This window comes from Eschrichtius robustus, chromosome 5, assembly GCF_028021215.1.
Source record: "Eschrichtius robustus isolate mEscRob2 chromosome 5, mEscRob2.pri, whole genome shotgun sequence".
NCBI classification, from domain to species: domain Eukaryota; kingdom Metazoa; phylum Chordata; class Mammalia; order Artiodactyla; family Eschrichtiidae; genus Eschrichtius; species Eschrichtius robustus.
The window spans coordinates 15,474,668-15,498,548 of record NC_090828.1 but is presented as its reverse complement, the minus strand read 5'-3'; the positions used below and the strand labels follow the sequence as shown (position 1 = coordinate 15,498,548).

Below are 23,881 nucleotides of genomic sequence, written 5' to 3'. Positions count from 1 at the left end.
ATGTTCGGTGGCGTGTTTTGTGGTGTCTGTGAACTTATTATGATTTTAGGCAGCCTCTCCGCTAATGGGTGGTGTTGTGTTTCTGTCTTGCTAGTTGTTTGGCATGGGGTGTCCAGCAGTGTAGCTTGCTGGTCATTGAGTGGAGCTGTGTCTTAGTGTTGAGACGGAGATCTCTGGGAGAGCTTTCGCCATTTGATATTATGTGGGGCCGGGAGGTCTCTGGTGGACCAGTGTCCTGAACTCTGCTCTCCCACCTTAGAAGCTCAGGCTTGGCACCCGGCTGGAGCACCAAGACTCTGTCAGCCACCCGGCTGAACTGTGCCCTGAAGAGCAAGCATATCTTCTACCACCTGGTTATCAGGTTTAGAAAGTGAAGTGAATGCCATTGCATTGTAGGCATTCAACAAATGGCTTTCTGTGGATCCTTAAGTGCCGGAAGACCTGGCTTCACGTGGACTATAGACGTCGTATGCCTGTGCCTGCGCGCACTGCACCCGCACGTGTCCAGCAGTGGACTTTTTGTTAAACTGTAGCAAGATCTTCCTGTTAATTAGTTGTCATGGGGTAAATACAGCATAGTTTTGTTCTTTACTTACTATGACTTCTGAAGTGAATTAGAGTTTGTGAAATTTTGGGGCAAGAATTTAAGGATCAGGTGTCCAGAAAGTTTTTAGCATTCTGAGAAGTGAAAGTAAAATTGGTTAGAACCGTTATAAGGAAGAGTCCATGTTGGTCAAGTGCTTTTGAAAATATGAGCAATAAGCGTTTTATCTATTAGAATCATGATCGTTGACATTTATCTTCTATTTCAGAAGATCATTTCAGAATCTTTGCCCACAACTGTTGAGTTTACTGATTTTACATTTTCTACTGATTTTAAGAAATTACATGAATAATGTTTATTACTAAAAACTGTAAACAGTATAAGAATGTGTAAGTAAAAGGGAAACTTCCCTGTCCCCTGTTTCTTTTGCTAGAGGTTACCTCTTACCGATTTGGAGTGTGTCCTTCTAGATTTTTTACGTGCATATCCAAGATGATCGTCTTTTAATGAAGCAGGTATGATGGAGAAAGGCAAATACCTTGCCCATTGGTGTGCCTTCATTTTACGTTAGACGTTTCTTTGCCTACATCTTCTTGAGCGATATACTTGGCTAAATGAAGAATGCTTTGAAGTGACTAAATATATTGGAACACTGTATTTTCTCTACAAATTTCTTTTAGCAAACATAAAAGGGAAATTCTTTGGAAACCCCAAACTTTAAATTTCTAGCTAAGAATAGATCAACATAGTTTAGATTTACATTGAAGTTAAAATCGTGAAGTTAATTTACTGTGTACTGAACAACAGGTATTAAAGAGTAAAGCATTTATATAAATGACTGCAATTTGTGTTGCTTTTATTGAGGGTCACCTATATTGGGGTAGAGAAAGAAGTGGTTTTGGAATTTTAGTCCATCTATTTAGGGTGGGGGAGGGAAACAGTGCGTGGAGAAAAAAGTGCTGTGGCAAAGTGACAAAGGTAACTTTGTCTCTCATAATTTTGCCTAGACTTGATCAGGTATCCAAAAAGAGGAAAGGAAATTCGTCATTTTATGTAGGTTAACTATATTATGAAGTAAATAGAATTTCATGGACTATTTGAGAAACCCAGTGTCTTGAATTATAAAACTTAGAACTCCACCTCTTCACGTTTGGGAACTACTCATATTCAGAAGTTTTGTGACTTAAGATATGATGTAAAAATTGACCTGATTCACATGTGTGCATATCCTTTGTGTAGTTGTTAGATTGAAGCATTTAAAACTCCGTAAGAAATTTGGAGAAGCAGATTTTGATTTGGGTTTTATTTTAATGCTATTTATTAGTAGTCCCCCCAAAAAATGACATGTAGAATTTAAGAGAGAACATTAAAAAGTAGAATTGTATGTGAATAAATTTAGATTCATTATCATTGCTATTCAGTAGTGTTTTAAATCTATGTTACAGATTCACAGCAAGTTGATTACTCTTTTTCTTGATGTTCAGTTATACTGATTAAAAAAAGGGAAATTCTATCCATGATTCTAGTGATTCATACTTACATATTTTATAGAGTAGACAAGTTTTGATGACCTTCAGGATTTCATCACTCACTTGATCCAGTAGTCCACGTCCAGCTGGTAGCAGAAAGGGTTACTTGTGCGTATAGTCGTGCAATAGAGAGAAATTATTCAGAGTATTTTCATTTGTATTTCAGTGAAAATGATACAGATTATAAGTTTGCAAGGAGATGGGGACAGCAGCGGTTTTGCCACTCCCTTGGCATAACACGAAAAGGTTTCTTAGAGTCAGGCCAAATACTGCTCATAGCTATTGAAGGTGGATTCCTTTTTTTTAACACCTTCTGTTTTTAAAACACAATCTAGTTTTTGAACATTGATGGAAAAGCTGCAGAGGCCAGAAGACTGAGCACATTAGAGAGTGGAGGAGAGGAGTGGGAAGACAACGCTTTATCTTAGTAGCTTTGATTTTGAAACCTGTTTAGATAAAGCTTTATTAGTGGTAAAATAATTGAGGATTTATGGAAAGAAGAAAATATTTTATGTAAATTAAACAAGGAAAAAATCATGAATAAAATACAATAGAAGACTATTGACTAAAGGAAGTAGTTAAATGTTTAAACCTTATCCTTAGCTATCATTCAGATAGTATAAATAATGAAGTTGATGTAATGTTGTGATACAGGTCATTCATCCAGTTCTGTGTATTTCCACAGTGTACTTATAACGTCTAATTATATATGTTATTTGCTTTTTCTTAAGTTTGTTTTTAATTGGTATGCCAAGATTTAGATAAGAAGGGCCTTTGGGGTAAAGAGGTGAAAAAGGAAATATCTAAAGAATCTTACTGAACAATTTGTAAATCCTTGAAATTGAAAGAACAGGTTATATAGAGTCAGACTGGATAGTTTTCAGTAGACTTTACATTGCAAAATTCTAGCATTTTATTATTTTTTTCTTTTTTACTAGAAGCATTTTAAAATTATCTTAGATTAAATTATCCTGAAAATCTTAATTTAGACACTTGAATCTCTTCATATTCCTAAAGGCTAAACTCACCTGAAGCGCTTTCTTTTCTCAAACGTGCATACTTTGCTCATTATAAGCACATTTAGTTTGCTGACGTATTTCATATGTTTGGAACTATTAAGCCTTTGAATTTTCTTTAGTTTTATTTTAAATTTTACTCTAGGGAAGAAAATAGGTAAGTTCAAAAGGGAAATTGTTAATACAGCTAAATCAGCCTTCACTTAACAATTAGGCCATCTGGGGAATTCCTTGGTGGTCCAGTGGTTAGGACTCTTCGCTTTCATTGCGGAGGGCCCAGGGTCGATCCCTGGTTGGGGAACTAAGATCCCACAAGCCGCACGTTGTGGGCCTCCCCCCAAAAAACATTAGGACATCTGTTTACTATTCTAGGTATGGGTTCATGTAATACTATATATAGCACTTAGCTGGATTGAGTTGGAATTATAAAGACCCTCAAGTACCAACCAGCCAAGCTGATGTCATTATATAATTTAATAGTTCATGTTCTCCTGAAATGTTTATATAGTTGGCCCTCATTAGCCATTTTGTGTGAGATCACTGGAATAAATAAGGAATAGTCAGTCCTAAAGGGGAAAACAGTCCTATTTAATATATGTTTTAATATAGTCAAGGAATTCAATTCTTGGCTGGTTAGTACTTACTGGTAAATATTGTTATGTCAGAACAGTGCTACTAAGTAGGGCTCCTAGGTTTGGTTTCTCTGCCCTACCATTTGGGTAATGTAATAGTGACTAACATGCCATTCTCCCCATTCCCCTATAATGAATCAACCTTGAACAAAATTCTAATGTAAAAAGCTGTACTTTTGTATAGAGAATTTCATTATCACTTCTTTTGGATATAATAAGAGGAGGGTATATGTCTTGGGAAGGTAAGTAGAAAGCAGAGTAGGGGTAGGCTTTCCCATAGATGAGGAAGTTGAGGCAAAATGATTCAGAACCCTGAACCTGGGGCTTGTGTATGTGTGGTTGTCTGGGCGGGAACTGTTTGGTGATCGACCACACGATAATGAGATAGATGAATGGACTCCAGAGCCACCTCTTAGTACTTCCCTGTGTGTTGCTGGGTCCAGGTATGAGGTTGTTAAGGGTGGACCTAAACCCCTGAGAGTTAGGGAAGCTTGTTGAGGATCATATTCTTTAGGTGTATGGGGGCTGTGTAAGTTGAATTGGTTAAACAGAGTTGGTCCTGAGTTGTGTTCCACGTGTATTCTCTACCTTTGGGACTGGAGTGGGATCCAGGGAGTGGGATTCAATAGTTCTGTGTTGTAAAATCCAAGGACATTTAAATTTTTGCATGGAGTACTAGACATGAGAAAAAAATATTAGTATATGTATTTTCTTAAACATAAATTTGTAATCATCTAACTAAAGCTCATGGAGAGAAATTCCCGAAACTGACTGGCTAGCTAAGGAGGCTCAATGGACTAGTACCAATTCCAAATACAAGATGTGTTAAGCATCATTATTTTTGCTTACTATTTTATAAGGGACTTCATGGATGTATATATGGTTTCAGCTTCTTCTTATCTTTGAATCTTTATTTAATCAATAATAATAGCAGCAGCTGAGATTTCAGTGCTTATTATGAGGCAATTGTTATATTCTTTACATGTATTAACTGTTTATGTGATACAGATATTATTCTCCACATTTTACAGATGAGGGAGCTAAAGCTTAGAAAGGTAATTTACTTAAGGTGACATTTGGTAAGTAGTAGAGCAAAGTGTCAAACCCAGTGTGTTGGGACTTTCCTGGTGGCTCAGTGGTTAAGAATCCGCCTGCCAATGCAGGGGACGCGGGTTCGAGCCCTGGTCCGGGAAGATCCCACATGACGAGAAGCAACTAAGCCCGTGCACCACAACTACTGAGCCTCCACTCTAGAGCCCATGAGCCACAACTACTGAGCCCGTGTGCCACGACTACTGAAGCCTGCGTGCCTAGAGCCCGTGCTCCGCAATGAAGAGAAGCCACCACAATGAGAAGCCCGCGCACCGCGACAAAGAATAGCCCCTGCTCGCCGCAACTAGAGAAAGCCCACGTGCAGCAACGAAGACCCAACGCAGCCAAAAAAAAAAAAAAAAAAACACCTAGTCTGTTTTACTGAGAGCTTAGGCTGTGGAACCAGAGTACAGTTGAATTGACTTCAGTACCTTCAGAATCAGAGGGGTAAAAGAAATTACCAAGATAAAAATATTGATATTGGTATCCATAGTTTTGTATAAACAAACTTAAATTGCTACTAAAACATACGTTGTATTTTGTAATTTATGTAGAATGCTTTCACCTACTTTTCTTGTTTTTTCCTCAAGGGAGTTTTGTGAGGTATTTGTTATCACCCCAGTTTTACAGTGAACCTGAAGCTTGGGGGTGTTAATTGACTTGTCCCATGTTAAACAGTGAGAACGTGGGAGGCCAGCATCAAACCCAGAGCGTAGCCTTAGTTCTGAAAGGAGCAGGTCTGTTGAACAGTTTCTGTGTGCAATCAAACCAGTGTTGCAAGGAATAGGACCTTCAGTAGGTCATGTAAAAAGTATTTAAGTAAAACAAGTACCTGTCTGCTTTGAAGCTCCACATGAAAAAGAACTTTGTACCCAAACCAGCTATGCTAATAACTAGCATTTATCATGCCTTTGCATTTTTCCAGAGTCCCTTATATCTACTGCACTTTACATTTTGTACATATGGGGAAATAAGGTACAGAAAAGTTATTTCATTGGTAAAAGATCAGACTTAACTAGTGGTGGAGCCCAGGCTATAATTGGTTTGCTTACTTGGTGAAATGATTAATTTTAGGGTGACTAGCTCATTCTGGTTTGCCTGGAACTTCCCTGGTTTTAGTACTGAAAAGTCCTGTGTCCCAGGAAACCCTGAAGTCCCAGGCAAACCAGAGTGGTTGGTCATCCTAATTTTCCCACTTTGTGGTGGATTGGGGATGGGAGTAGGGTTGCCATATAAAAATACCAGGCACTTAGTTAAAGCTGAATTTCAGATAAATGTTGAATAATGGTTTACTGGATGTCCCAGATATTGCACGGACATATGTACACTGAAATTTGTTGTTTAACTGAAATTCAGCTTTAACTGGGCATCTTGTATTTTTATTTGTTAAATCTGGCAGCCCTAAGGAAGAGTGAAGGGACATTCTAACGGGTAAAAAGGCCACTTGACTGCTTTTTTTGTGTGGACCTCAGGTTTGTACATTTATCTATGTAAGGGAGCATCATCTGGCAGTTTCCTTTTCTGGGGTACTTGACTCGTTCTTTTAGCCAAGTGGACATAGATGTGAGAGGTCAGGATGGATATATGAAACCACATTTTGCCAATGCATTAAAACGTGTGTGTGTGTGTGTGTGTGTGCGTGTGTGTGTGTGTGTGTGTGTGAGCAGTTCTCCTTTACATGGTGGGAAACTTAACCCAGATCTGAGCCCCTCTCCTCTTTGTTGGATCAGTCTGTCCAACACCAGCACAATCTCACAGATCACCCATATCATCTTTAGACTATAGATACGTTAAAAAGTACTTTTGTTGTTGTTAAGATAGTACGTTCACGTGATTCAAAACGAAAAGCAAGTAAAGACTTTCCCTACCCCTTTCTTGCAACTCTTCTTTTTCTCACCATGGAGGCAATCTGATTAGAAAATGTTAGAATTTTTTTTTGAAGTGAACCATTTTTAAAGTCTTCATTGAATTTGTTATAATATTGCTTCTGTTTTTATGTTTTGGTTTTTTGGCCGGGAGGCATGTGCAATCCTAGCTCCCCGACCAGGGATCGAACCTGCACCCTTTGCATTGGAAGACAAAGTCTCAACCACTGGACCACCAGGGAAGTCCCGAAAATGTTAGAATTTCTGAAATGGATTTTTAGAAGTCTTCTCGTTGAGTGTTTTTTCTTTGTGTGTGTATGTGTGTTTGTGTGTGTGTGTTTTTAAGCAGGGAACTCTTTCCCTACCCCTTTTCCCTTCACCCCCAAAAGGGGAGGGGATGTAGCTTATAAAGAAGACAGAAATGGGTTCCTCAGGGCATTTAAATCTCCAGTGTTTGATGGTTGTCAGTACTTCTAAATCAATCTGGGAGTCCTTTACATCAATAGAATATAGTCTTGAAATAGATGTAGTTGAATTCCATCAACATTAATGGTAAGCAAATTAGGATTTAGTGACTGGGACAAAGACTCATAGTAATTGGTTGCAGAGCTGAGACTGGTGTAGGTGTGTATTCGTGTATTCTTGTGCATGAATTTGTTTAAAATCCTTGTTCTATAACAAGCAGAAAAAGGTATAAATTTCCTTGCCTGATTTCTTTGTTTCTTGTTTAATTTTATGCCGGTACCCAGCATTTTTTATTTTTTGAAAGAACATCTGGCTTGGACTTTATTTAGAAAAGGAAAATGGAATAAAAGTTTTCAGACGTATATCTGTATTTTCAGATTACTTTCCATTATAGGTTATTATAATATATTGAATGTAGTTCTTTGTACTATACAGTAAATCCTTGTTGGTTATCTATTTTATGTATAGTACTTTGTAGCTTTTAATCCCACGCTGCTAATTTTTTCTTCCCCCACTTCCCATTTGGTAACCATAAGTTTGTTTTCTACACCTGTGAATCTGTTTCTGTTTTGTATAGATCCATTTGTATTATTATTATTATTATTTTTACCCTTTGAGAAAGCTGAACATTTTTTTTTGAAGTATAGTTGGTTTACAGTGTTGTGTTAGTTTCAGGTGTACAGCACAGTGATTCAGTTTTTATGTATATATAAAGAATATATATAAGAATTCAGTTATATATGTATAAAGAATATATATACTCAGTTATACATGTAAAGAATATACATATACTTTTCCAGATTCTTTCCCTTTATAGGTTATTACAAAATATTGAGTATAGTTTCCTGTACTATACAGTAGGTCCTTGTTGCTTATCTATTTTATATATGGTAATGTGTATATGTTAATCCCAAATGCCTAATTTATCCCTTCTCCCCTTTCCCCTTTGGTAACCATAAATTTGTTTTCTGTGTTTGCAGGTCTATTTCTGTTTCGTAAATAAGCTCATTTGTGTCCTTTTTTTTTAAGATTCCACATATAAGTGACACCTATGATATTTGTCTTTCTCTGTTTGACTTACTCCACTTAGTATGATATTCTCTAGATCCATCCATGTTTCTGCAAATGGCAATATTTCATTCTTTTTTTTTTTAAAAATTATTAGCACCTTTAATTATTATTTATTTATTTATTTATTTTTTGGCTGTGTTGGGTCTTCATTTCTGCGCGAGGGCTTCCCCCAGTTGCGGCACGCGGGGGCCACTCTTCATTGCGGTGCGCGGGCCTCTCACTATCGTGGCCTCTCTTGTTGCGGAGCACAGGCTCCAGACGCGCAGGCTCAGTAGCTGTGGCCCACAGGCCCAGTTGCTCCGTGGCATGTGGGATCCTCCCAGACCAGGGCTCGAACCCGTGTCCCCTGCATTAGCAGGCAGATTCCCAACCACTGCGCCACCAGGGAAGCCCTTCATTCTTTTTTATGGCTGAGTAGCATTCCATTGTATATATATATGACATATTCTTTACCCATTTTTCTGTCAGTGGACATTTAGGTTGCTTCTGTGTTTTGGCTATTGTAAATAGTGCTGCTGTGAACATTGGGGTGCATGTATCTTTTTTAATTAGAGTTTTCATCTTTTCCAGATATATGCCCAGGAGTGGAATTGCTGGATCATATGGCAGCTCTAATTTTAGTTTTTTAAGGAACCTCCATACTGTTTTCCATAGTGGCTGCACCAAATTATTGATATATTCCCACTGACAGTGTAAGAATATATCACACCCTCTCCAGCATTTGTTATTTGTGGACTCTTTGATGGTAGCCATTATGACAGGTGTGAGGTGATACCTCATTGCAGTTTTGATTTGCATTTCTCTACTAATTGGTGGTGTTGAGCATCTTTTCATGTGCCTGTTGGCCAGCTGTATGTCTTCTTTGGAGAGATGTCTTCTGCCCATTTTTTGATTGGGTTGTTTGGGGTTTTTTGATATTGAGCTTTATGAGCTGTTTGTATATTTTGGATATTAACGCCTTGTCAGTCTCATCGTTGCAAATATCTTCTCCCATTCTGTAGGTTATCTTTTTATTTATGGTTTCCTTTGTTGTGTGAAAGCATTTAACTAGATTCCATTTGTTTATTTTTGCTTTTCTTTCATTTGCCTTGGGAGACTGGTTAATTTATTTCTAGGTATTTTTTTTGACACAATTTTAAATAGGAATTTTTTTTTTTTTTTTTTTTTTACTGCTTTTCAGTTTTTAATTTATATTTATGGCAAAGACTTTAATTTTCCTCCCTCCTTTCTTCCTCCCTTTCTCCCCTTTTCTCTTTCTTTCCTTCCTTTTCTTCCTTTCTCCCTTCCAATATATGTCTTTAGGGTCAAAATCTTATTTTCTGAGGTTAGAATAAATATAAGCCTCATAGTTTTCTTGAAAAGACCAAACTATTATTTCCTCATCACATTTCCTAGTTGTGAATTGAAAGTTCATTTAATCCAGATGGTAATATGACTCATCCCTCTAAAAATGTCTTTAATAGACTTTCTGGTCCAGAATTTCTTGAGCTTTTTAATTTGTTGTATTAAGGAAGTACTTACATGGATCAGTGGGCTCAATTTTCAGCTGTACAGTCTAATTTCATTCATAGAATAGTAATAGCTGTGAGATCAGAGTTCGCATTTTTAAATTTGTGAAAGATTGCATTAATATTTGAAGTTTTATAAAGGAAAAATCTTTTTCAGTAAAGGAAGAGGTGAGAACCAATGCAGTACTGAGTCAACATAGTAAATTAGCTTATATGTTGATATTTGTAAGAATTAAAAACTTTCCTACAGTTAGGGTCTGGGTGTTTTTTTGTGTGTTTTTTGCAGCAGTGCATAGAGTCAGTGAATGTTTTAAAATCATTCTCCTGAAGCAGATGTGTATTTTTCATATTAGGATCTTAGCATTGGGAGGCAGAGAAGCAAACGTGTTCATCAGAGCCAGGGTCCCGCCTCTAAAATTCTTTCCTGATAGCAAATCATAATTGCTGGCTGCATTTTCTATGACAATTCAGTAAAGCCTAGTTTTGGGAAGGAAATCTTTCTTTCTGCCCTTCTTGACCCCAGTTTCTTATTTCAAAATAAGTAATTTGGATAATTTATCAGGACTCTTGGTTTCTGTAGAATGTATGTGACTGTGACTATTGTGGAAGGGAGAATCTATAAGTAGTGAAGGGCTTTTTATCTTTTTTTTCCACCCCTTTTTTAAAAAAGAGTTTAGGAGGTATGGGGAATTAAAAAGTTTGGGTTGGCTTTGGAGTCAAACATGTTGGTTAAAATTTCACCTCATCTGTTAGATGTGTCTTTGGGCACGATCTGTTTGAAATTGGGTTTTTGTGACAATTAAATGAGATTATATGAAGCTCCCTACATATTACTTGCTTGCTTGGTACTCAGAATTGCTTCCCATTTATTGCAAGCTTGGTGAAAAATTCTAGTTACGCTTTATGCCAGCAAATACAGATTTCTTGATATTCATTGCTGTGCAATCCACTTATACCTCATTAGAGATAAAATGCTAAGCTGTATTTTTTTCCAGATATGAGTAGTTATATAGTATTGATGCATGTTTAGGTGTGTAGGCTACAAGGAAAATAGGAGGAAATAGGACTGGGTGGTGGGCAAGGTTAAGCAAGAAATAAATTGTGAGCATCAGGATGCCCCCTCTGGAGCATTTTTTTGTCACCTCCTCTCTCTTTTTGGGTCACTCCCTCTGCCCCCAGTGAATTTGTAGGAGAATTTCCAAGTTTAGGGGTTCTTCCCCTGCTCTGGAAGTTGAACCTTCAGGTGCCTTTTCTTGGTGGGGGTGAGTGTGGAAGCGTAAAAGACTCTGTTGGCAGAGGGAATATAATGGTGTTAATTGACCTCTTCCCTCCTGTAGATATTGCAGATGTCTTAGATTCAGAGTGACTCCCATTTCCGTTGTTCAGTCCTCCAACTTGTGGAGGTTGATGGATCGAGATACTGCTATGTTGCATCTCTCCTGAGCCTATGACCTTCTTGTAGATGAACCAGGTCTAAGCAGGTAGAACCATGGAATATGATAGTATGAACTTGATCCCTTTGGCAGTCTATGCCCCGACACCCCACCCCACAAATTCAGGCATTTACATTTTTTTCCCTGTTACTAAAACATGTTGTCTCTGGAAGCTGTTCATATGAGAATTTGTAGCTTTTTTTTTTGGGGGGGGGCTGGCATTTAAAGAAAAGTGGGGACTTAATATAGGTTGTATGACTATGATATTACTAATACACCTTGGTAACAATTTAAAACGTAAAATTTTATCTTAACATCAGAATTTCATGTACTCCTGAAGCATATTATTTGAAGGTGGTTTTGTAGGTGGGCATTAATCTCCATTGCTTTATGCCCAGTCATTTTCATGACTCCAACTTCTGTCTTCAGTGTTCTGACAGTTAGGCACAATCCTGTCTGCCCTCCTTCCTCCTCCTCCACTCTCTCCAAGTCTCCTGTGTTCTTCTTCTCAAATAATAGAGGCCACACTTGGAGAGATTTTTCTTAAACTTCATCATTATGATTTTAAACAAAAGCTAAATAAAATTATATAAGATCTGAATAACTTATTTTGATGTAATACAATTGACCATTTACATAAAACGTTTTAAAAACATATTTCAGGTGTTTGAACCTAGCTAGTTGTAATCACACAGTTTCACGTTTAAAGATTTAGTGTTGGCTAATCTATCATTGTGTAAATAATGATGGGTCATTTTCTTTTAATGTTAAACTTGACTCATCTTGTTATTTTAATTAGCAGTTCTGAGAGCATTGTAAAGGTGGAAGTTATGGTCTTCAAAGATTAATGTACTTTGACCAATTATAGCTGCATTTAAGTTTTTTTACAATTAACAAGATATGTGGAAGTCCCTCTAGGTTAATTGCAGGTACATATAACTTGTTTGTAATGGCTGCATAATTGTCCACACATAATCGTCCATAATCGTTTGTAACGGCTGTAATGGATGTGTAAGTTCTTTAGCCGTTCTTTGATTTTAGATTGTTTTCTGTTTTTAGTTGTTAAAATTTTCCACAATTTTCTGATCTAGTAGGATTTATTCAGCAGTTCAAGAATTAGGCAGCATCCAATCTAGCAGACAGAAAGGAGCTCCAAAGAGCTGTACAAAGCAAGAAGTTTTTGTAGATCACAATGAGCAGGAAAAAGGAAGTTATACTGGGCATTTGCTGATTGGTTAAAGCAGGCTTATTTTCCTTTATATGGTGCAAAGGGTGGTATTGGAGCTGGGTCAGGTAACTTGTGCTGAGCAGGCAAGACTTATTGGTTGACCTACGCCTGCCTTTTCTGGGAGAGCTGAGCTTAGAAACTTAGCTAAGTTTTGCTTTGCTGACGTGGGGCTTAGCATGAGCGACTCCATCTTGGGCCTAATCTGATTAACAGTTTTTTTGCCTTTGAAACAGTACTACCGCATCCTCCAAGCTTTGCCTACAGACTGTACTACTTACCATACATGATTCCTTTTTGTTATAGTCATCTATCCCCTTATTCCTTAAATATTAGAACCTCAGGCTTCCTATGACCCTACTGCTATCCTATCATGATTCTTAGCGTTTTCAATCTTTCCAATACCACAGCCTTTCATTTCCTTAACCTCCTGTCCTTAAATGATCTCATATTCCAGTCTGCCTCTGCTTCCCCTTTCTCCGTTACTATAATCTAGACCTCCTTGTGATGGATAACCATACGCCCTCAGCAATCTCAACTTAAAACATTCTGCACAGACCATTACCTCCTGTGGTTCCAACTTACACCCTTTTAGCACCTCACCTCCAGCAATTCTGTGACTAATTCCACTGATCTGTCTCCTCATAAATGCTTTCCCTCCTCGTGGCCTTCCTTTCTCAAGTTAAAATTGCCTTATCAGTCATTATACTCACTCCCTTGGAAACAGACTTAGTTTACTTATCTTTCCTTTCTTTACCCCTGTTTTGTTCTGGTACTTGCCTGATAAAATCCCATCCTATAGGAATAGGATAAGAATCCTATCCTAGAAGCTGTTTTCCTATTCTTTCTCAAACTCTCTCCAGTTGGGCTTTGATCTTTAACCACAGTTCTTTTCAAGGTCAGTAGTGACCTTCATGTTGTTAAATCCAGTGTCTGATTCCCAGTCCTCATCTTTTATTTTTTATTTTTTATTTTTAAAAAATTCTAGTAAAATATACCTAACAAAATATACTATTCATTGTAATCATCTTTGAGTGTATAGTGGGTATTAAGTATATTCACATTGTTCTGCACCCATCACTATCAGCCGTTCCCCAGAACTTTCCCATCGTTCCAAACTCTGTACCCATTAAACATAATTTTCCATTCCCCTGCCCCCTCAGCACCTGGCAACCACCATTCTACTTTGTCTCTTATGGATTTGCATATTTTAGGTATCTCCTGTAAGTGGAATCAAATATTTGTCTTTTTGTGTCTGCCTTATTTCACAGTGTAATGTTTTCAGGGTTCATACATGTAGCATGTCTCAGAACTTCGTTTTTCAAGGTTGAATAATACTCCATTGTGTGGCTGCCACATGTTGTTTATACATGTACGCGTCATGGATATTTGGGTTGTTTCCGTCTTTTGGTTGTTATGAGTAACGCTGCTGTGAACTTTGGTGTGCAGATATCTGTTTGAGTCCATGCTTTCAGTTCTTTTGGAAATATACCCAGAAGTGGAATTGCTGGATCATATGGTAATTCTGTGTTTAATTTTTTTAAGGGACTGCCAGTCTGTTTTCAGTAGCAGCTGTACCATTTTACATTCCCACCAGCAGTGAATAATGGTCGCAGTTTCTCCACCTCCATCCCCCAGCCAATGCTTTTTATTTTCTGTTTTGTTTTTTTCTTTTTTGGTAATGGCCATCCTAATGGGTGTGAAGTCTCATCTCATTGGTGGCTTGGCTTACATTTACCTTTGTTGACAACATGTGTAAAGCGCATCAGTGCTCCTTGACTCCACCCTCCTGCTTTTCCTCTGTCAGCACTGACCCCTCCTCTCATGCTCTGTTTGCTGGCGCCTCTTGTCCCCGAGTCCTCTAAACATTGACATGCCCCAGGGTCTGCTGTCGGTACCTCTTCTCACTCCCTAGGCCATCTCAGCCAGTCTCATGCCTGAAATACCATAAATAGGCTGAGAATTCCCAAAGTTAACCTTCCACAAAACGGAACTATATTTTTTCAAAATCTGCTCCCCCTGCAGTCTTCCCTGTCTCAGTAAATGACAGCTCAATATTTCTCAATGTCTCAGGCCAAAAACCTTAGAGTCACTTTTGACTGCTCTCTCACTGTATACAAGGCTGTACCTTCAAAACAGAGCCAGGTCATTTCTCACTGCTGCCTTCGTCCTCCTCTGGTCTAAGCCAGTGTCATCTCACCATCTGATCCCTGTCAGAGCTCCTGCAGCAGCTGCGTTCTCCCGCGTCAGTACTGTTCTCACAGTGACCGGCCCTTCAGGATCCGGCCCCTTTCTCACAGTATCCTCTCCGACCTTGTCTCCTTTCACTGTCCCCCTCCCTCCCTGGGTTCAGCTAGGGTGCGCTTCTCCCAGATGTCCGCTCATAACATCTGAGATGCCTTTTCTTACTGCTTTCTAATGCAGCAGCCCTCTCCTCCCCCAAATTCATTCCCTTTAACCTGCTTTATTTGTCTCGGTAGCTCCTGTTACCTCTCGATATTTAGTTACTTGTGCATGGTCTGCTTGCTTCCCATGTTTTGTTCATGACTGTGACTTCATCCTCTGGAAGAGGTCTGGGTATGGAGTCTGTGTTCAATATTTATTTGGCAAGTGAATGATTGAATCTTTGTTTATATGTTTAATAAGCATTTGCTTTTCTGTAGACTACAGTCTGAATGTGGGATTGCAAAGGGTGTGTTTTGTGTGTGTGTGTGTTTTAAATATTGATACTGTACTGCTGGAATACTTCAGTGCACTCTGGATATGGTAGTCTTTTACATATTTGTGAAACTGTTGGTTGCAAATTAGTATGGCTTCATTTTAATCTTGATTACAAGTTCCGGAGAATATATTATCTGTATGTATTAGCCATCTGCATTTCCTCTTTTTTGGCTTCTCTGTACATATTCTTTGCCCAGTTCTCCTTTTTGTTGCTTGAATTTTTTTTTTTTTTTAATTTATAGGAGTTCTTTGTATATTTTGTCATGGTATTTTTTTTTTTCCTATATCTTGTTTTCCTTTTTTTAATTGAAATATAGTTGATTTACAGTGTTTCAGGTGAAGAGCATAATGATTCATTCATATATATTCTTTTTCAGATTCTTTCCCATTATAGGTTATTACAAGATATTGAATATAGTTCCTTGTGCAATACAGTAGGTCCTTGTTGTTTATCTATTTTATACGTATCAATAGTAGTATGTATCTGTTAGTCCCAGATTCCTAATTTATCCTCTCCCGCCCTTTCCCCTTTGGTAACCATAGTTTGTTTTCTATGTCTGTGAGTCTATTTTTGTTTAGTAAATAAGTTCATTTGTATCATTTTTTTAGATTCCACATATAAGTGATGTATATGATATTTGTTCCTCTTTGATTTTTTTATTTTGATTTTTTAATTTAATTTTTATTATTTTTTGGCTGTGTTGCGTCTTCGTTGCTGCACGCGAGCTTTCTCTAGTTGCGGCGAGCGGGGGCTGCTCTTTGTTGTTGTGCGTGGGCTTCTCATTGCGGTGGCCTCTCGTTGCAGAGTATGGGCTCTAGGCGCGCGGGCTTCGGTAGTTGCAGCACATGGGCTCAGGAGTTGTGGCGCACGGGCTTAGTTGCTCCTCGGCATGTGGGATCTTCCCAGACTAGGGATCGAACCCATGTCCCCTGCCTTGGCAGGTGGATTCTTAACCACTGCGCCACCAGGGAAGTCTCTGATTTTTTAAATTGTGTTTCACCGTAAAGAAATGTTAAATCTTTAAAATTTATGTGGAATTAATTTCTAAGAATTGATGAGAAAATTTTGAAAAATATGGCTAGTGAGGGTCTTACCAGCTATTTAAAGCAGTAGTTCTCAAACACAAGTGCACATTAACATCACATGGTTGCTGTTTAAAACTGAGTCTGCTAGTAGTTTTCAGCTTATAGGTATCGGGAAGGAAAGGAAGGGAAAGGTATGTCTGAGGAATCTTTATTTAAAATATACTCTAAGGTAACTCTGATCTGATTGGTCCATGGATCACAGCTGAAGAAGCATTGTTGTAGATCTGTCTTTGGTGTAGTGTGGTATTAGCAAAGCAGTAGACAGATGGATCCGAGAAACAGAACAGCGTCCAGAAACGAATCCAAGTGTGAATGATAACTTATTGTGGAAGATGACATTCTGGTTAATTGAGAAAAGGATGGCTTATTTCATAAATGGTTCAGACAGTTCACCTGAAAGGAAAAGTTAGCTTTTTCCCTTACACAATGGAGAAAAATAAATTCCATGTTGATTAAAGATCAAAATATAAAGATTTTGCAAATACTAGAAAAAAATATAGGATACCATTAGTTTAACCCTGGGGTTGGATGATGCCTTCTTAAACTAAATTGGAAACCTAGAAGCTGTGAAGGAAAAGGTTAATAGATTTAATGGTTCAAGTTTACTTTCTGAAAGGTGATACTCATATTCTAAGCTGTGGCAACATAATAAAGTAGCTGTGACTGGTTTCCTAGTGTGGATGAAGAGTGTTGCCTGCCGCATCAGTAAACAAAGGATGTTGTGGCGGTCAAGCCATGAGCCCATTCAGGATAGAGAAAAACAGAATTCTGGCCCTACACAGTTAAGGTGCATATCAAAGGAATGATTTCAGTGAGCCCAGACTCTTGCATCTTCCTATACATAGAAAAGCACTAAATTCAGTAACTTGATGTTTGTTTGTTTTCTTTAATTAGCAGAAATCTTTTGATATTCAACTACCTGGTTTGTTTTTGCAGAACTCCTATATATCCTGGCTCCTTCCTTACCTCTTTGGAATAGTCTTTCAGAGCTATCTGAGAGCCTGTCTCCTGGGCTTAAGCTCTCAGTATGTCTGTGGAATAAAACATAACACTCGACTTTTTGGATGTGCTTTCTTTCAGTTGACACTAGTCTACATTTTCTGTAGCCATTGAGCAAATAAGATGCAATTGACCAAAGTTTTGTTACTTTACCTAGTTTATCTAAAACATTTTAGAAAAGTTAAATGTCTTAATTGCATGTGACTGGTACATCTAGGCTACTCTTGACACCATTGACTCTCCCCTCCCTTGACTTTCATGACACTGCCCTTTCCAAGTTCTCCTACTTTATTGGCCTTTTCCGTGGGATTTTCCTCCTCTCAGTCTTGGCATTAGTTTCCCTCCAAAGTTTTCTGTCCTTGAACTTATCTTGGAGGTTTCCTGTGTGTTCTTTTTGGGCAGCTCTGACCCTTCTTAACTTTCACAGTTTGTGTATTTGGATGACACACAGACATCTTAAACCCATTATTTTCAAGACTTGTATTCATCTTCTTTCCACCAATCATCCAGCCACTGAGCAACCTCTTCACTGTGTGTGTTTCTGTCTCAGTTGAAGGCACCCCAGCTGTTTTCCCTCCTTTCACTGCTTCTGCTCTAATTTGCAACTTTATTCTGTTCACGATTCAGGTACAGTACCACCCTCACTATGTTAAGCAGAAAGATTTCAGTTGTTGGAAAGGCTGGAGGAACAGCTGCTACCCTTGCCACCCAATCCTGCCTCTGGTCAGTTAGGAGCCAGGAATCCTAGCTGCTCGCTCCTTGTCACACCCACCATAGCTTGTGACCTAGGAGTAAATGATTACTTGTTACCTCTTATGTGATTTCCTTCCCTCCAGTTTCTGCTGCCTTCAGGTTAGCCTCTGCATAAAGTTATTTTCTAATGCTGTGTGTTCATGTACATTGGAATGCAAACTAAGTTTCTTCCTCAGCATCAAAGCCCACAACAATTTGACCTTTAAAATTTGGGGCCTTTAATACCCTGCCCTCATCTCTCATCTCCTCATCCCTACCCTGCTCTTCTGGGTGGCTGATTATTTCCTGAACACCTGCTGATTTTGGTGCTTGTTCAAGCTATGTGGTATCATCTATTCAAAATCTCCATTCCTCTGCCCTCCCTATCCCCAGACTTTTAAGATCATAATAAATAGCTGTTTGGTTCAAGAGGATGTCTCAGAAAAAGCCAGAACTAGCCTCTACCTTTTACTGTACTCTTCTTGAAACACTTTATACTCAATGGTGAGTACTTATTAAAGTTTCATAGTTTTAGTTCTTATATTTAGGCCTGTGATCCATTTTAAGTTAATTTTTTGTATGGTATAAGAAAGGGGTTCATCTTCGTTGTTTTATGTGTAGATGTCCAGATGTTCCAGCACCATTTGTTGAAAAGACTGTTCTTTCCCTATTGAGTTTTTTTGCCATCTTGTTGAAAATCAGTTGTCCATAATAGAAAAGTTTATTTCTGGACTCTCAATTTTATTCTGTTAATCTATACATATGTACTTTTTCTAGTACCACACTGTCTTGATTAATATTGCTTTGTATTAAGCTTTGAAATTGAGATGTGTGAGCACTTCAACTTTGTTCCTTTTCAAAAGTTTTGGCTGTTCTGGCTACTTTGAATTTCCGTGTGAATTTTAGGATCAGCTTAACAAAACTCTCTGTAAAAGTCAGCAGAGATTTTGATAAGCATCGTGTTGAATCTGTACATCAGTTTGGGGAATGTTGCTATTTTAACAATATTAAGTTTTAAAATCCATAAACAGGATGTTTTCTATTTAGGTCTTTAATATCTTTAAACAATGTTTTGTGGTTTTCATAGTACAAAGTTTGCACTTCTTGTTATATCTAATCCTCAGTATTTTTGAAAGTGTTGTAAATATAATTGTTTTCTTCATTTTCCCATTATTCATTGCTAGTGTATAGAAATACAATTTATTTCTGTATATTCATCTTATATCCTGCAACCTTTGCTGAACTCTTTGTTTGTTCCATTAGTTTTTCAGTGGATTCCTTTGGATTTTCTATACTGCAGTCATAGCATTGGTGGATACAGATAGTTTTTTAAATCACAGTTATTTTTAAATTCAAAATACAAACATGCAGAATTAAATTTCAGAGTACTTAGTGAGATAACATCATTCTCCTGGGTTATTAAGGTACATCTCTATTCTTTGCAGTTCTGATGTCCTGAAAGTATTAGGGCCATTGTTTTCGTTGTGCCACTTCTCTGTACAGAAACCTTCAGTGGCTCCCCATGCCCTTTCTGGCAGAAATCTAGATTCTTTGGACTCATTCTTCAGGGTACTACACAATACGTTGTTGAAGAAAAGAGCTTGGAATGGTGAACAGAGCCCAGAGATCAGTTGGGAGTCCTGGCTTCTCACCAGCTGTGCATGAGCAAATTCGGAGGTGTCCCTTTTCTTGTAAAGTTGCAGAGTTTGACTTTTAATTTTTTAAGAATGGTTTCCTTTAGTTCTCTGAACATACTTATAATATCTGCTTTGATGCGTTGTCTGCTAAGTCTGACATTTGGGTCCTCTCAAGGAGGATTTCTGTTGCCTGCTTTTCTCCCTGTGTGTGGGTCATACTTTCCTGTTTGTTTGCATGCCTCATAATTTTTTGTTGTAGACTGGACATTTTAGATATTTTTGTAGCAGTTCTGAATACTGATTCCGCCTTCCCCGTTTCCGCACTTTCTTGTTGTGTTGTTTGCTTGCTTGTTTGCTGGCTTGGCTGACCGGTTTTGGTGACGTTTACTTTTTCTGCAGTGTGCCTCCTCTGATGGGGCTCCTTCAAGGGCACAGCCTTGGGAACACGCACAGTTACTTTGAAGTACCTTCTTCAGGGGGTGACAGCACGGTTCTTGTAGGGCTCCCTTTAACGGTCTCTCTCCCTGATCTGCCTCTGTGTTGGCACCGCACCCAGCAAATATTCTCCACTGATAGCTAGTAGATTGCTTTATTGTTTTGCACAGTGCCCTGGGCTATAAGTTGCCCCACAGTGTGATCCAGTTAAATTAGATGGTTTTTGTAGGGGTTGTGTTTGAGGCCAGTCTTTGAGCTGCACTGACTCTAGGAGGGCTCTTCCTAGCTGTCTCTTTCCATGATTCCATTGAACTTCTCTGGATCTGTTCTTCTGCTTGTTTCTGTTGTGGAACTACCAGCCTCATCTTAGTTGCTCACCACTGAAGTCTCCATTGTTTTCCATAGTGCCATTAGGCTTGAACTTCTCTGTTCTCTTTTCCAGCTAAGGTCAGTCCTCTTAGGGATTGCTGAGTGGTTCTGTGTTCTTACAGCCTGCTTCTCTGGCCTGGGGAGAACCTCTGTGCCATTGCTCCAGAGCCAGGGCCAGGGGCAGCAGCTTGTCCTCTGCTCTGTGAGTGGGGTCCTGGGCTTGGCTCTAGCCACTGGTCTCTGGAGCGTCTCTCTCTGCATCCACCTTACGAATCACGGTGCCCAGTAGTCTTGGTCTGCTGTGGCTGCCATAGATCTTCTGCCCTGAGTGGAGACTGGGTGAAAGAAGGGATTCCTCAGATCTCTTGGCCAGAATAGAATTTCTACAACATGGAGATGAAGAATGCTAGAAATCGTAATCCTGGATTTAGAGCTGGGTGGAGTAATCAGTTAGTAGTTAGCTTCAGTTTTGTTTCTTCAAAAATGATATTATCACCTACCTAGCGAACAAAGCCCGAGTCCTCTGCCTCGTGTTCTTCTTCCCCACTCTCCCTCTTCCTTTAAGTCTCAGCTCAAATATCACTGGCCAGGGAGGCTCTCGTGGACCACCCACATACTAGAGCGCCTCTTTAGCCTTGCCTGGTCACCTAGTATTTCCCTTACTGGGTTCATTTTTCCCTCTTAGGGTTTCTCACCATCTGGTGATATTTGTCTACCTCTCCCAAGGAATGTATAGGTTCCATGGGAGGAGAGACTTAGATTGTTTCCTTCACTATTGTAGTCTCTGTACTTAGAACACTGTCTGACGCATAGGAGATTCTCAATAAATCTGATAAATGCAACATGTAAAATGTCCAAAGTCTGTTGTCTTCTTGCTTCACAATTTAACCTGCCTACATTGAAAAATATCTAGAATCACTGTGGGAAGTGAATTTCATATTGTTAACTCCAATTGCTTGTTGCTGCCTAGAGTGGGAGAAGGGGGCTCCCTGGGAAAGAAAGCAGTGATGATTTAGCAGTGGCTGCAAGGGTCAGGAGAGAGGAGAATGTGGCATATGTGCTAAGTGTTTGCCATCTCGAATGTAATGAGACACTGAAGAACAGGAAATGGGTGCATTGTTGGTCTCCACTCTCTTGTAGGTCTTCTGGCTTGCTTCCTCTTCGCCACTGGGAAGTATTTGTGGTTACCTGGGGTTAGGTTGGAAAAGCCACCTGTTTACAGAATGATGTGGAAACTTTTCTGTAGAAATCCCATTGTTAATAGATATGGCATAAATGTGTATCCTGTAAATATCAGGAGTGGACAGGACATTGCTGGCGGCCAGTATACTTAGCTGCTGCTTATTGGAAAAAAAATCGTGTGCCTATCTGATATGAAGACTTTTTCTTTAAAGTTATTTAAGAATGATTTTTGACTAATAACTTTCTTTCCTTTCCTTCTAGATTCTTACGGAAATCTGTTAATTCTACTTTTTGAGCACTATGAATAACCACGTATCTTCAAAGCCATCTACTATGAAGCTAAAACATACCATCAACCCCATTCTTTTATATTTCATACATTTTATAATATCACTTTATACTATTTTAACATACATTCCATATTATTTTTTGTCTGATTCAAGACAAGAAAAATCAAACCAAATTAAAGCAAAGCCTGTAAATTCAAAACCTGAGTCTGCATACAGATCTGTTAACAGCTTGGATGGTTTGGCCTCAGTATTATACCCGGGATGTGATACACTAGATAAAGTTTTTATGCACGCAAAAAACAAATTCAAGGACAAAAGACTCTTGGGAACACGTGAAATTTTAAATGAGGAAGATGAAGTGCAACCAAACGGAAAAATTTTTAAAAAGGTAATGTGGTTTTCTGTTGCCTTTGAATTCGCTCTGAATAAAATGTACGCTTAGAAATGGTGGCAGGGGACAAGCATGACCTGCCTCTATTGGAATTTGCTCATGTAGCAGGAGAAACGGGGTAGAAGGGGACTAGACTGCGCTTTTTTCTCCTTCTGCACCCCCGGCATGGATTTGTTCCGCATTTTCACAAAGACATTGAGATCACTCACTGGTGTGGGGCACTTCTGAGCCTGAATGGCTATCAGGACTTGGAATAGAATGTCTAGGGCAGTTTGGGGTTTGAAACTATATTCCCTGGTACTTCCAGAAGCACCTGTGAGCTCGAGATTGCTCTGGGTTTTGGGGTGTGACCTGCTTTTTCTGATTACAATGTAGGTTCCATTGGATACTTAATGATTTGGTACTTTGGTTTGTGGCAAGTGCTTTGGTTTTCTAAGAATTTCTTTTCACAGATATAGAAATTGCCATTATTGATTTGAAACAGAGGATAAGACCTCCTTAGAGGCAGTGTAACAGTGGTTAAGAGCCTGGACTCCAGATACAGACTATGGGTTCGAATCTCGGCTTTGCCAATTACTAGCTGTGTGTGACTTCGGAAAAGCTACGTAACAAATTTGCCTCAGTTTCTTTAACATGGAGGTAATGATCATTGCTGACATTTATTAGCATTTCTTATGAGCCAGGCTGTTTTAAGAGCTTCACACATATCAACTTATTTAAGACTTAGAGTAGCCCTACGGGTTAGTGTGATCGGGATATCCTCCTTTACAGATGGCGGCGCTGAGGCACAGATAGGTTAGGGAACTTACCCAGGGGCATTACAGCTAGCAGGTGGTGAGGCTGGGACCGGCACCCAGGCTGTCTAGCTCCATACTCCTTAAACTAACCCCAGCTCAGAGCTGTTGAGACGATTAATAGAGAAAGGGAGTGAGAGAGAATGAGAGTGTATGTGTGTGTGTGTGTGTGTGTGTGTGTGTGTGTACGTTCTACAAGTGTGTGTGTGGAACAGTTTGTGGTATCTAGTGTAAATGCTCCAGCTTTTGTTATCATCTTGGGAATTCACTGGGCAAAAGTGTATGAATGAATCTGAAGACTTATATCATGGAGTAGTGCAGCCCTGTGAAGGGTAGTAAGTATAGAAATGTCATGAAAATGCTGTTTATGAACTTGGGTATGTGAGTTTCTTATAAACGGTTCTTGAAGCTCTGGTAGGTGAAAATGGAAGATAAAGTTTTTTTAGAGGCAGTAAGATGATCTGTAGTTAGTTGATAATTTGGTTAGGTTATAGGTTTAATACCTGTGTAGGCAAAGTTGTTTTTCCCTTACCCTCTTTTTCCAACTACATCCTGACTCCAGCTGTCTTTTTTCTGTTAATCATGAAGGAACTCTCAGATCTTGGAGGAGAGTCCAGATAAGCACAGCTATGGAATGAAAGGCTCAGATTTCCTCCTGTTACTGCAGAACGTGGGGAGGGGAGTGAGAATGATGTTGTTTAACTTAATGGTCCATTGATTTTGCCACTTACCACACAAATTCCAGTCCTCATCTTCTAAACGTAAAGGAGATGGCACGCAAGTTAGTATCAGTAACGCCTAGAAATTAAAAAAACATTATTTTAACTCTAGACAACAGAATCTGTTATGTGTTCCTAACGTTCAA

General features: G+C 38.9%; 1 protein-coding gene across 2 annotated transcripts in view; it reads left to right on the top strand.

Annotated features, from left to right (window-relative positions):
* Positions 1-23,881, top strand: part of ACSL3 (acyl-CoA synthetase long chain family member 3) — a 77,927-nt gene that overhangs the window by 26,691 nt on the left and 27,355 nt on the right. For both annotated transcript variants that reach the window (XM_068544344.1, XM_068544345.1), the window contains one exon: positions 21,803-22,219. In XM_068544344.1, the coding sequence (XP_068400445.1) occupies positions 21,842-22,219 (378 nt within the window). In that variant the 5' untranslated portion in view covers positions 21,803-21,841. The remainder of the gene's footprint in view (positions 1-21,802; positions 22,220-23,881) is intronic.